The sequence below is a fragment of the Marmota monax genome, unplaced genomic scaffold (assembly GCF_021218885.2).
Source record: "Marmota monax isolate L192 unplaced genomic scaffold, Marmota_monax_Labrador192_F-V1.1 WCK01_AAM20220418_F8-fsc00087, whole genome shotgun sequence".
NCBI lineage: Eukaryota > Metazoa > Chordata > Mammalia > Rodentia > Sciuridae > Marmota > Marmota monax.
The window spans coordinates 5,591,772-5,605,680 of record NW_026693476.1 but is presented as its reverse complement, the minus strand read 5'-3'; the positions used below and the strand labels follow the sequence as shown (position 1 = coordinate 5,605,680).

The 13,909-nt window shown below is 35.0% G+C and overlaps 1 protein-coding gene across 1 annotated transcript in view; it reads right to left on the bottom strand.

The window, feature by feature from the left end:
* The window catches only part of Ptpn22 (protein tyrosine phosphatase non-receptor type 22), a 53,621-nt gene that overhangs the window by 36,080 nt on the left and 3,632 nt on the right, over nt 1-13,909 (bottom strand). The window contains exons 2-10 of the mRNA XM_046458285.2: nt 7,184-7,292; nt 6,839-6,915; nt 6,613-6,708; nt 6,149-6,187; nt 4,257-4,328; nt 4,098-4,157; nt 3,361-3,503; nt 2,936-3,002; nt 1,680-1,757 (exon numbers count right to left, since the gene is read on the bottom strand). Coding sequence (XP_046314241.1) covers nt 1,680-1,757; nt 2,936-3,002; nt 3,361-3,503; nt 4,098-4,157; nt 4,257-4,328; nt 6,149-6,187; nt 6,613-6,708; nt 6,839-6,915; nt 7,184-7,292 — 741 coding nt within the window. The remainder of the gene's footprint in view (nt 1-1,679; nt 1,758-2,935; nt 3,003-3,360; nt 3,504-4,097; nt 4,158-4,256; nt 4,329-6,148; nt 6,188-6,612; nt 6,709-6,838; nt 6,916-7,183; nt 7,293-13,909) is intronic.

The window sequence follows — 13,909 nt, the reverse complement described above, 5'->3', positions numbered from 1 at the left end:
AAAATGGGGTATGGTTTTATTAATTTAGTATTACAACTGGGTTGCATACTTCCTGTATTTTTATGGATCGCCCTTCTTTCAAGTCTGACAGCACTAAACCAGCTAATGCTTTCATTTCACATAAACTTTCCCCTTATAGGTTGATTGTAGAAAACACCTACAGTCAACACATAAAAAAATAATTTTTTTCCACAAGCTATTAGTGGAAAGCCTGTGTGGGCCCAACAAATAGTCCTTCATATTTTCCCTTCAGTTCACAAATTCTAGATTAAAATTTCTAAACTGCCATTGTCAGTTGTTTTATCTTTAAATCTAGGTGCAACTTCATTTATAAGTGCTTGAAACACTTTGGGGTCTTCCTACTTCAAAGTAAACAATTATGCAAAAACAAAAAACCCTGGCATATACTAAACATCAATAAATATTTGATGAGTGAAAGAGTAAATGCTAAATTCCATCTTAAAGATGGAGACCACTTAGAAATTACTGATACAGATTCATGAGTGAAATTAATATTGTAGTCTATGAAAGATTTGAGCTAGGAAGAGATCCTAATAGAGTAAACAAGCATGGGTAATCTGAGGGAGGGTTTAAAGATACATAATATAGTATGATTGCAATTTTTTTTTAAGTATGCATACACTAAGGACAAGAAAAACTATAGAAAATGGTAACTAACTATCTCTAGATAATTTATTATTATTATTATTATTATTATTATTAATTTTTTGTACTGGGGATTGAACCCAGGGGCACTGAAGCCACATCCCCAGTCATTTTCTACTTTTTTTTCATATTTATTTTTTAGTTGTAGGTGGACATAATAACTTTATTTCATTTTTATGTGGTGCTGAGGATTGAACCCAGTGCCTCACGTGTGCTAGGTGAACGCTTTACTACTGAGCAACACCTCAATTCCCCTTTTCTACTTTTTATTGTGAGACAAAGTCTCACTAAATTGCTGAGGCTGGCCTTTAACTTATGATCCTCCTGTCTCAGCCTCCAGATAGTAAATCCAGTGGGGACTATAGACATATTCCACTGTACCCTGCTAGAATATGATTGATTTTAATCTGAATTTTTGTGGTTTCCTAAAATGATCATTTAAACAGTTTAAATGTTACTACCTTCTAAACTAGAAATTATGATTCCCGGGCTGGGGATGTGGCTCAAGTGGTAGCGGGCTCGCCTGCCATGCGTGCGGCCCGGGTTCGATCCTCAGCACCACATACAAAGATGTTGTGTCCGCCAAAAACTAAAAAATAAATATTAAAATTCTCTCTCTTTAAAAAAAAACAAAACAACCCTTTATATACCTCACAGCCCCCACCAGCTATTTAAAAAAAAAAGAAAGAAATTATGATTCCCTGCTTTTCTATCATTTCAGAGATTACTACAAAATTTCTAGTTGACATGAAAGTCCCTTAATACATTCTTAATAAGAAATATAATATTGGCTTCTTAACATTTTCCAAAACGACAGTTAAATATGAGGAATGAAAATAATTTGACTCAGGATGAGGGATATAGAAAAAATACTGGGAAAAGAGTTAGAGAAGAGCATTTAGTAGCAAATTGGTGTTACAACAGCCAGTGGTTTTGGGATATCTTACGATTAAACACAGAAATGAAGCAAGACTCATAAACACATGTTCTGATCTGTTCACTATAGTGCATACCTGAGTTTGAACTAACGAAGGCCTCTGTGTTCTCATTTCCTGAATCAAACTGAAAACACTGAAGTTCTCAGGAATTATCTATTAAATAAAAGGGGAAATATCTTATTCCTTTATATCCTTTGTTAACAAATCATTCCCACTCTTTCATAGTCTTGTACTTCTATGACATCTGCTCTCTTACCATGGGATAATATCAGAAAAAAATGCATTTTTAAAAAGAATATGGTTTCTCATCAGTTGCATCATGATTTAAAGACTTGTATTTTCCTTAGAAAAGATTTTAAAACAAGTTTAAAGTGAGTTCACATGGGGGTGATCAAATGACTGAAACTAAAGATACACGAGACAAGGCTCAGTAGATAAGCAAATATGAGAGTTTTATGAAACAAAAGAAATTAGCAGATGGATCTAAAGCCCATATTTTAAACTTCCCATATCCTAGTTGGTATTTATTAATTATTTATAAAGGGCTGTGGATGGGAATAATTGTCTATCATATGGAAAACCCTGGGTTTAATCCATGGTAGTGGAAAAAAAATATTAAAGGGGGCCCAGGTGTCACTCAGTGGTAGAGCACTTGGCTAGCACGTGTGAGGCACTGAGTTCAATTCTTAGCACCACAAAAAATAAATAAAATAAATAAAAGTTAAAAAAATAAAGACTAAAAATAATAAAATCTCAGTAAAGGTAAAGTGCCCTGGATTCAATCCCTAGATCCCCCCCATCCCTCCCCCCAAAAGATTTTTTGGTTAAAATACAAATTTTGATTGTGGTAAATTGAGTCCATAATCCATCTGCTAAAGCAGTTTGGATGAAAAAAGGGCAAATAACTATGTAATTTGGGGCAGTGGTTCTCAAATTTTAGCATGCACATGAGTCACATGGAGAGTTTTCTAGGCTCCAACTCCAAAATTTCTGTGATCAACCCATGGTATAAGGCCAAAGTATTTGTGTTTCTAATAACTTCTCAGATAATGCTGCTGTTTCTGTCTTGGGGCCACACTTTGCGGTGCTGGGGATCAAACTCAGGGCCTCATGCAAGCTAAGTACCGTACCACTGAGCTACCCTCAGCACCCAGGACCATACTTTAAAAACGACCTACTTAGGAAATGATGTTTAATCATCTGACAAAATGGATCTACATGTGAATTTTCCACAAAAGATGAATCATGAGAGTGTTTTGAAAAACCAACTATTCCTAAGTCTGAAAGCAATGGAGTAAGCAAACAGGAAGTTCATGCTGAAAGAAACTTACCCCATCTTTAAGCAACATCCATGTATAATCAATAGCACAAATAACACCTGTCCTTCCACAGCCAGCACTGAAATTAAAGATCACAGTTACATGTATACTTGTAGAGTGGATCATTGACAATAGCCAGAAAATTTCAATAGTAGATTTGAAAAAAGAAGAAATCTGAAGGTAATTAAGTTTTTTAAACCCTACCATTTATCAGAGCATGTTTGCCATGCTACAGTGAATCTCAGGACAGGTCCTAGGCAACAGCCAAGAGTTACTAGAGCTATATTATTCACAAGTAACAGAAAAATATGACTTTAATGCTCCAATTGAATTTTATAGTTTTCTTCTGCTCTTGACCTTTTCCTTTCAATCATGGAGTCCTGGCCAGACTGACATTTGGTTCATTCTAAGTAGAAGGTTCATATATGGCAACCTACCTGCAGTGAATGCATATAGGAACACTGTCATCCTCTTGGTAACAACGCATATCCCAGATGAGTTCAAGGATAGGGTCTATAGAAGAAGGCACATCATGGTCTGGCCAATTCTTATAATGAAACTGGTAGATAATTCGAGTTTCCTATAAGAAAAATAGCTAGAATAAGAGGAGAGTTCAAGGTTGGGACTTCACCTCATCCTACCAAAAGATTAGTCTACAAAGTTGCATCTATTTTTTTCCTTTTGCAATGTACTCTGTTTTATTCTCTATAGATCTCGAGTAACTAGGTTCCTTTGAGAACAATTAATATTACTTGAGGTCTCTTACTATTGCCTAATCCTCAATTGCCCCATTCATAAGAGAGAGATTTTTTTTAAAATGGTCCAAACCAGATCTTCCCAAGTAGTATATCAGACATGCTGACATATTAAATCCCTTTACCTTTAGAAAGGCTGAGTAGGGCCTATGGCAGTCTGAGCTCTCAAATTTGGCCCCAGTCTATTCACTATTCAGCCTCTATTCATCATACAGATATTATCATTTTATGTGTATGTCATATGTAGACTAGACTGGGGAGCATTATATCAGAAGTCTCTTGAAAATAAAGACTTTTTCAGGATACCAAAGACCCCACTACTCCCCATAGTCTCATGTCTAGCCTCACTAACACACATATACAGCTGCCTGATCTCTGTAGGCTTTTGAGTTTATCATTCATTTCTGTTCTATACTTACACTATTGAACTTGGCTTTTAGAGTCCTGATTATATAATCCGATTTCCTTTTTTCAGCTTCCTAAGAAAAAGAAGATTTAAAATATTGGCAATTTCAAAGACAAGCTGTCTGTAAGGTAGAATTTTGCTCAGCTATAATGGGAACAGGCATCATACTTACACAGGATATGGAGAAAGGGCCAAATTGCAGCTGCATCTCTCCTGGCTCAGCCCAGTAGCGCTCACACTTTTTCTGTTACACAAAGCACAATGCAGTGATTTCCTTCTTTATAATCTAGTTTGTTCTGGGAAATAAAACCCCAACCCTCATTCAGAAGTAGGTCTTTCACCTTAGGTTAGACATTTCTAATCCCTTTGGGATTCAACCCCTACATTCAGACTCTCATGAAATCTCCAAAGGATGGGAAGACAAACATTAAAGGATATAGAAATCATAGACTTCTTAGAAGTCTGAAAAAATAGAAATAGGGATCTATGATCTATTTTTAGTATTTCAAAAGAACTAAAAGAAATTATATGTTTACAAAAACAGTTACACAAGAAGTTTCCTTGGTTTTCATTAGAACTGCCAATTCTTAATGGCAACAGTATGTTAGAATAGTGATGTCCAGAAAAAAATATGTGATTTTCTGATAACCACACTCAGGTGGGGAGGGGGGAGGGTGGAGGATGGGAAAGGCAGCGGAGCACAACAGACACTAGTATGGCAATATGTAAATCAATGGATGTGTAACTGATGTGATTCTGCAATCTGTGTATGGGGTGAAGGTGGGAGTTCATAACCCACTTGAATCAAAGTGTGGAATATGATATGTCAAGAAATTTGTAATGTTTTGAACAACCAACAATAAAAAATTTAAAAAAAATCAAAAATAAAAAAAATCAAAAATCAAAAATAAGAAATTATTTTTAATAATATGTCTCAACTCAGTGTTAAACAAAATTTTGGCAGGGCACAGTGGTGTACACCTATAATCCCAACAGCTCGAGAGGCTGAGGCAGGAGGATCACAAGTTCAAAGCCAGCCTCAGCAACTTAGTGAAGCCCTAAGTAACTTAGTGAAACCCTATCTCAAAATAAAAATTAAAAAGGAATGGATATGTGTCTCAGTGGTTTAGTGTGCCTGGATTCAATCCCTGGTACAAAAAAAAAAAATTCAACATGTAATCAACAGATAATAGTAGATATTTAACCTTTCTTTCTTTTTAAATCTTCAAAATCCTGTGTATATTTTATATTTATAGTAATTTAATTAGGATGCTAACTTTTACTAGAAATATTTTCCTTCCACTTAGATTAAATAAAATTCACATTTGAAAAAGGTTCATATGCCCAAGTTGTTCCAATCATACGTAACAAGTTTTTTAGTAACTAAACTGAGTATTGTTTATAAATTTAAATCAATTAAAATAAAATAACTTAGTTCCTTGATCACACTAGCTATATTTTGATTGCTTAATAGCTACATGTGACTAGTTTATACAATTTTGGACAGCACAAGATTAGAAGCTCTGATTGGCAGTTAAAAATATCTGAGTAGGGCTGGGGCTGTGTTAGCAGAGCACTTGCCTAGCATGTGTGAGGCACTAGCACCACATAAAAATAAACAAATAAAATAAAGGCATTCTGTCCATCTACAACTATCAAAAAAAAATCTGACTAACAGAAATGAGAAAGTGAGGGCTGGGGTATTAGCTCAGTGGTAGAGCATTTGCCTTGCATGTGTGAGGCATTGGGTTCAATTCTCAGCACCACATATAAATAAATAAAATAAAGGCCATTGACAACTAAAAAAAATTAAAAAAAAAGAAATTAGAAAATGAATTGTTAGTTTAAAAAGCAAACATTGCTTTTATTTTAAAAGAGAAAGTCTACTGAGAAAATGGAGAAAAGGGGTTCTTAGGGGGGGATAAAACCCTATGAGTCGTATGGCATTCCCAAAGTGAAAACTAGGAAGATGACATGATTTTTACCTAGGCATATTTAAGTTCTGCTGCCAATTTTCCCTTTTTCCTTTACCTTCAGGTCAACAGGTACTAGAAAATAACTCACCTTTCCCATTTCAAACTCCATACATGCCATTACAATGATCTGGAGAGATGAAATAGAAACTTAAAGCAGCCATAGAGACAGAAAGGGCAGTTTAATATATGGGTCTCAGTCAGAAAGCATTACTCACTGTTTTTCTGTTTTGCTTTGTTTTTTAACCAGAAAAGAAATTCTAGTAACTTATATAAAATGTTGCTCTCACTCTTCCTTCTTTCTGTCCCCAGTTCCCTTTTCTCTATTCAAATCAGAAAATTTGTCTTACCAAAAGCCTGTCAAGATAGGAACTTTCATTTCCTTGAACAAGAATGACATTGTAATTTTAATAAAAGTGGTCTGAACCCTAAAATCCCATCAACCAATTTTAAAAACTCTGGTTTTAATGGGAAATTTTTGTCACATTCTGATACTCTAGCCCTGTTATCCCTAAGAACTGGAGAATAAAGTAACAGACACAACTTTGCACTTACCAGGACACTATATTCCCAAATCATCCTCCAGAAGTCGAGGAGAGTTGTAAATAAAGGACCCTGGGTGGCAATATAAGCCTTGGGTCCATAAACTCCCTAAAGGAAAACAAAAATTACATGAGATGTCTATAGATAATACCCTCTTCTCACCAAGTCCTTTTCCCATTCCCTTTTTTAGGTTCCTAGAGAAAAAAATGGAATAGGGCTAAAAAATTTTTTAGTATACCTTAATGAAGTTGGCATTGATATAGTTGGAGTCTTCATCAGAAGTTATTAGGGACAGTTCTACCCGGCTATGATCATCTGTAATAACAAAAGAAAGACATAGTGTAACTAAAAAGGCTTACATAGAGGGTTAAGTCAGAGCCTAATATTGTGAACAGTAGATACCGTGAATGTCGAGTAAGTGAGTGAATGAATGAATAAATAAATATCTCTTGCAGACTTAATTGTACAATTATAATTTGTCAATGCTACTTTCCAGATTAGGAATCATAGTAGTCATTTAGTAAAAGGAAAAATGATTAAACGTGAGAATAATTACATGTTTATAGAGAAAAATGGAACTTACAGGGCAAAATATCCTTATATCTATTTTTCTTGATATTCTTGGGCCTCTGTGCCACGGTTGTAGGATAGATCTTGTCTGCCTTGTATTTAGTAGATTGCCTTTTCAGCTTCTGTAATAAAATACCAAGAATAATTAATTTTCCTAAAGAAAGGAGGTCAGAAGCTACCTCTAGGGAGCTTTCCTTCTCCACTTTCGAAACATTCTACTTCAACCCTTTTAGCATCCTCTGGGGTTGACTCCATTCAGGACAGGGCACAAGAATTGCAGAATTCAGTGACATTTGGAGAAGTGAAAAGATCACACTTACTGCAGTTGAGCCACATATAGCTAAAACTTAAAGGTTAAACTGATGAATATTTTAAAAACCAAATGTCTTCTGAAAGCAAGCTACATGCTATGCCCAATGGGGGAGATATTAAAAGTTGACTTTACTTTATTTATAGGTACTCTTTAGTTCAATGGTCAACAGGAAGCTTACTAAGTTCCATTAGTTTATTTCAGATCACTTTTTTTTTCTAAATGGAAATAGAACTTAAACTGAATAAAATCTGCCTAAAGCTAGATAAATTTCAAAGATTGCAGTCCCAAAAGGAATCAAGTGTGATTTAAACGTTGAACCTACCCTTCAGCCAAACAGTGCTCTAAATAGCATGACATTCTATTGCTAGAACAGGATCTAGGCTGGCAGGGGCTAGCATTACATGGTTGAACAAGAGCTAGCATTATATGGTTGAACAAGACAGTGAAGTTACTCCTTAAAATTATATTCTCATTTTCTAATACTGTAACTATAGATCAAAACTTCAGGTCAGAGGAAATAATAATTCCTCTTTGGCTCCTTGATAGGGATCAAACTTGTCCCAAATTTTATCTCCCTTACCAAAGAATCCATATCAACTAGATCTGACTTGTGAGAAGAGAGGGAGAAACATCTTAAAGAAGAAAGGGAGAAACATTTATGATAATTGATGAAAGTTTGTGTTGAATTAAACTAAAGAAAATAACTTTTATTAATTTTCAACCTTGGAGAATTGGTCATCGGAGGAGAATTGGTTACCTCCTATGGACTAGCTCCCTCAGCATCTCCTCAATATTCATTCTCTGTAACTTTCTTCTTGAAATTTCTTCCTTCCTTGGCCCTTATTGGTCTAAATTGGTTCTCCTCTTTGATCCTCTGTGCTTTTCTATCTTCCGAGAACTACACAAATTTCCGATGTTAAATCTTCAATTCTCTGCTCTTCTCTTACTATACATACATTTACTCAGAGATATCCTATACATATCCTTCTATATCCTATAGAAGACATACAAGTGTTTGTTGATTTATTTAAGTGATTCAAATAGAATTATATCCCCAATCCATGTCCTAGACACTTGAGAATCTTATTACAGCCTCAGACTCAGTACATTTAAAACCAAAGTCATAATCGTCCCCACTATAATTGTCAATGGCACTATCTTTATTCTAAACAACCACACTTTAGAAAGTGAGTCACGTGGAGTTCCCCCTTTTCCACAATTCCACCTCTACTTTAGTTAGCACATTCAACTGATTCTTACCATGAAATGTCTTGCATCAGTCTTCCTTCCCAGGCTTACTAGAGATACCTTCATTTAGGCTTTTTCCTTAAATCTTGTTAACTCTTAGGTACTTGTTAACTCATCTTCATGCATTTCTTTCTCCACATTCATTGGGCATAATTCTGTTAATTTAATTTTACTAAAATACTGCTTTTCTCATCTGTCTTATGCACAAAATAACTTCAATGAATCACTTTTAAAAATTTTTTTTGTAGTTGTAGATGGACAGAATGCCTTTATTTTATTTGTATATGGTGCTAAGGATTAAGCCCAGTGCCTCGAACATGCTAGGCAAGCGCTCTGCCACTGAGCTACAGCCCCAACCCCAATGAATCACTTTTGCTACTAGGAAATAAAAAACTGAACTCCTTAGCCAGATACTCAAGGCTCTCTATAGTTGGACCCCAAGCTGCTTCTCCCATATTTCCCACTGTCTTCCAGTTACAAAGCATCTATAGATGTCTCCTAGATTCTCTCACTATTGCACAAATTGATGTCACTGACAATTGTGTGTAATATATTACTTCTTTTAAACTAGGGCATTTCTTTCCTTTCTCATAAATATATCCTTGGTACTCCTTTTGCATTTCTCAGCCATGACTATGGTCTGTTATCTTCCACAGAGTAAACTAATAAAAAGAAGTAAGGAAATAAGAAATTTTCTCAAATGACTAGCAGTGATTTTTTTTTTCCACTGCTGGGGATCAAACCCAGAGCCTTGTGCATGCTAAGTAAGCACTCTACCACTGAGCTACACTCCCAACCCAAAGGAGAGATGGTATATATCTGGGGGTGGGGGAGAGAGGTGGTTTTTTCTTTTGTTTTGTTGTTTTTGAAACTAGGTATTTCTTGGTCAGCCACAAGGCAGGGGATGTGAGTTCCATGGAGGAGGCACTATCAAGAGAAATCCAGGGGAGAATTTCTGGGAGAATCAAGTGAAAAGGCCAGCATCTCATGTGGGCTCTGAAATAGGGTGGTATATGAGAAACCAAAATCTATGTGTGCTTGATAAGCCAATAGTAAGTTCAATCAGTTTGTGGACTATATTATTGTTTTCCTTTCAAAAAAGAACAGAACTGGGGTTGGCGCTAAGACTCTAGAAATCAGGGCTGAGTTTTGCATGTTTTTAATCTGATAGACTTATAAATTAACTAAAGTCACTTCCAAAAAAGAAAAGACCACAATATCTTTGCCTTGAAGGACCAGGTTACTGTATAGAAGGCATAATATAAGTTGTATTTTGGAAAGGGAAAAAAAAAAAAACCTGGCCTGTTGTGCTAGGGAAAGAAGAAATTAAAGTTGGTCTGTCTCCAGAGCTTACAACTGTAGGTCAGTATTATATGAAGCCTCCAACAGGAGAAAGAAAGCATGACTGCTAAGGGGTAGAATTAGGAGCTCTGGCCTTCAAACCCAGCAAACAGGAGTACTACCAGTAGGAAAAGAGGACAGACTGAACTGGCCCTGAGTGTGCACATAATTATCTCTTAACAAGATAATCAAATTTATGGAGGCTAGTTTCCAAAATTTATGGAGGCTAGTTTCCAAATCACCAGTGGGGTAAATGGGTAGGTGGGTAGGCAATAGCCAAACTGGTATTATACAAGTTTAGATACATAAAATAGAAGGAAATATCAAGATATTTGTTAAAAATGTCCTGTGAACAACTGAAAATGTGGGACTAGATGGGCCCTAGTGAGAGGCTGGAGATGAGAATGTGATATAATTATTCTGGTGGCAACAGAAAAAAAAATTCATTTTAAAGTGCATAAAAATCAAGAAATGTTAATAAGTCTGTTCAAGCAATAAGCTGACTCACACCAATGAATCATTTCAATTCAACAGATGTTTGTACACTTGCTGTGCAAGAGGTACTATGTTCACAACTGGTTAGTTAGTATCATTACTTTAAAAACATTGAAACAACATATTTCTAGGTCTTCCCTGGTCTGTCTATGAAGTTGCTACAAGACCAGTCTGATTTCTAGTATCTTTTAAACCAACATTAGCAATTAAACCTGACCTTCAGAACTGAGCATCTTTTTTCCTATTAGAGCTCAATAAATCCTTCATACTTAGTAAATATGTTTTAATATTTAATGAATATCATATTTATCTTTCTACAGAAATATCTTTGACCCAAGAAACATAAAACTTTTATTTTGTTTTTTTATTGTTTGAATGGAATCCAACAACACTAGAGGAAATTTGTAAATATAGATTTTTTTTTTGCAGTTGTAAAAGGACAGTATGCATTTATTCTATTTGTTTTAATGCAGTGCTAAGGATCAAACCCAGTTCCTCACACATGCTAGGCAAATGCTCTGCCACTGAGCTATAGCCCCAGCCCTAAATAGAGATTTTTTTTTTTTTTTTTTTATTGTTTTAAGGCTGGGGCTGGGGCTGGGGCTCAATGGTAGTGTACTTGCCTGGCATGTGTGAGGCACTGGGTTTGATTCTCAGCATCACATATAAATAAATAAAATAAAGGTCTATCAACAACTAAAAAAAAATATTCGAAAAAAAATTGTTTTAGTTGTAGATGGACACAATACCTTAATTTAAAAAAATTATTTTATGGGGTGCTGAGGATCAAATCCAGTGCTTCACACATGCTAGGCAAGTGTTCTACAGCTGAGCTATAACTGCAGCCCATAAATGTATATATTTTTAAGGTAAAAAATACATACTCATTGAAGGAAATTTGGAATATACAGAGAAACAAAAATAAGATGATAAAAATCATCTATAATCCCACTATCCAGAGTTAACCACTCTTATTATTTTATAATAGTACCCTCCAACTTTTTATCCACGCATTATTATAATAAAGATGGGATCACAGGCAGGGTTTTGTAATTTGCTCTTTTTACTTACCAATTTGTGGTGTTTTTTTGTTTTTTTAAATAGTGGCATATATATTCCATTATATGGAATATAACCAAAGTTTCTTAACCTATTTTTTATTGTTGAACATTAAAGCTACTTTCAATATTTCATAATTATAACAATACTATAGTATGTAGCCAAACCATAAATATCTTTTATTATTTCCTTCAGATGAATTTGTAAGAATGGTCAAAGAATTTTCTCATTATAATAAACTTTGATCTATATTATTATGTCTGCTGAAACTGTATACAAATTTTGCCTCCAGAAAGGTCATTTCAGTATTATATAAAACTGCATATATTTGAATTCTGACCAATGTTAGAATTATAATATTTTAAATATGGGTCCATTTGATAGGTAAAGTGGTATCAGTTGTCTTTTTGTTGTTTGGATTCCTATTTGGATACCAAAATATTTTTTTAAAGGCAGAAAATCACTATTAATCAAATTACCATATCTGCGTAAAGCTATGTTCATATTTCTGTATTCTTACAAATAAATATATGTAGACATCCAAGGAACTTATATATACATATTTAGCCCAATACCTGACTTACAATTCATACTTTTACACATACTTTTTAAATGAAGATGCTTCATCTGCCTCCAGTGTAGAAAAGAAATTCTTAACATTAAATGCATGCAGCAAAATTGACCAACACATAACACATAACCAAGCTTTAACTGATTTATAATGACTGAAACATACACATTATAAGAACAAAAGTAGCCGCAGTAACTGGTCCAAGAGGATACTTATTCCTTTATAAATTGCAATGTATCTGACAAAGGATATGCTAATGGAAAAGGATAGTCCTTGTTTTGGAAAAAGGAAAAACAACAACAAGCACTTATACTATGTCCCTAGTGCTATCTGGGATAGGTTGTTGGTCACCAGCCTGAAGTTTCAAACAAGGAGATAGAGACATCACACCATCATAGTTGAGGCCACTAAAATCACCATGCTCATCAAACACTTCCCTTTTTTTGGCACTGGGAATTGAACCTTGGGGCGCTTTACCACTGAGCTACATCACCAGTCCCACTAAGTTACTGAGGGTCTTGCTAAATTGTGGAGGCTGGCCTTGAATTTGTGATCCTCCTGCTTCAGTCTCCTGAGTTGCTGGGATTATAGGTGACAACACCTGGTTCATCAAATACTTTCTGTTTACAGTTGACTTTTCAAACTTTCTTTCCTACAAGGAGGAAATACACTGGCCAGTCAATGCAAACTTCTACCCTTTTTTTTTTTTTAAAGAGAGAGAGAGAGAGAGAGAATTTTTAATATTTATTTTTTAGTTTTCAGCGGACACAACATCTTTGTTTGTATGTGGTGACATCTTTGTTTGTATGTGGTGCTGAGGATCGAACCCGGGCCGCACGCATGCCAGGTGAGCGCGCTACCACTTGAGCCACATCCCCAGCCCAAACTTCTACCCTGTTTGACAGTTACTTTTCTCCCTTTAAAAACTGATAAATTGGTTTTCTGATTTCTAGTGAATTTCTTGTGTTTGATTATTATGAGCCAGTTGCTTGCTCTTGATCAATGCTGGATATAGTAAAACATCTGAATTTCTAGATCAGCAAAGCTAAAGATTGGACACTAACTATAGCAATTTGAAATAGACATGTCACCCTAAGTGGCTACTTACCTCTCTCAATGTATCAGTAATTTCGTCTATTGACCCTTGATAGAATTCATAAAAATGATTAGAAAAAATTACACCCAATGAAATTGATATTTTACAAATAGAATGTAGAGTGAGAAAACAAGACATAAAAGAACATTTAGGGGCTGCGGTTGTGGCTCATAGGTAAAGTGCTCACCTAGCACGTGCGAGGCCCTGGATTCCATCCTCAGCACCACATAAAAATAAATAAAATAAAGGTATTGTGTCCAACTACAACTAAAAAGTAAATATTTAAAAAAGAACATTTAACTTGATTTTATTTACATATAGTTCAAAGACAGATACAATTAATCTCTATTGTTTAGTGAACTAGATATTAAAGCAATGCAAAAAAACTATATCATGATAGTGTTTATAACTAATCTTACTGGTGTAGGACTGTTATTTGGAAGTATACCCAAGGGATTTCTGTGGTGTGGGCAGTGTCCTACTTCTTGATCCAAGTCCTTATATGGGCACCACACAAATAAATATAAAATTGGAATTTTGAGAAGTATAAATACCAGATGGAGCCAATAAGAACTTTTATAATAAGAAAGTTGGTCTATTCAGGGAGGTCAAGAAA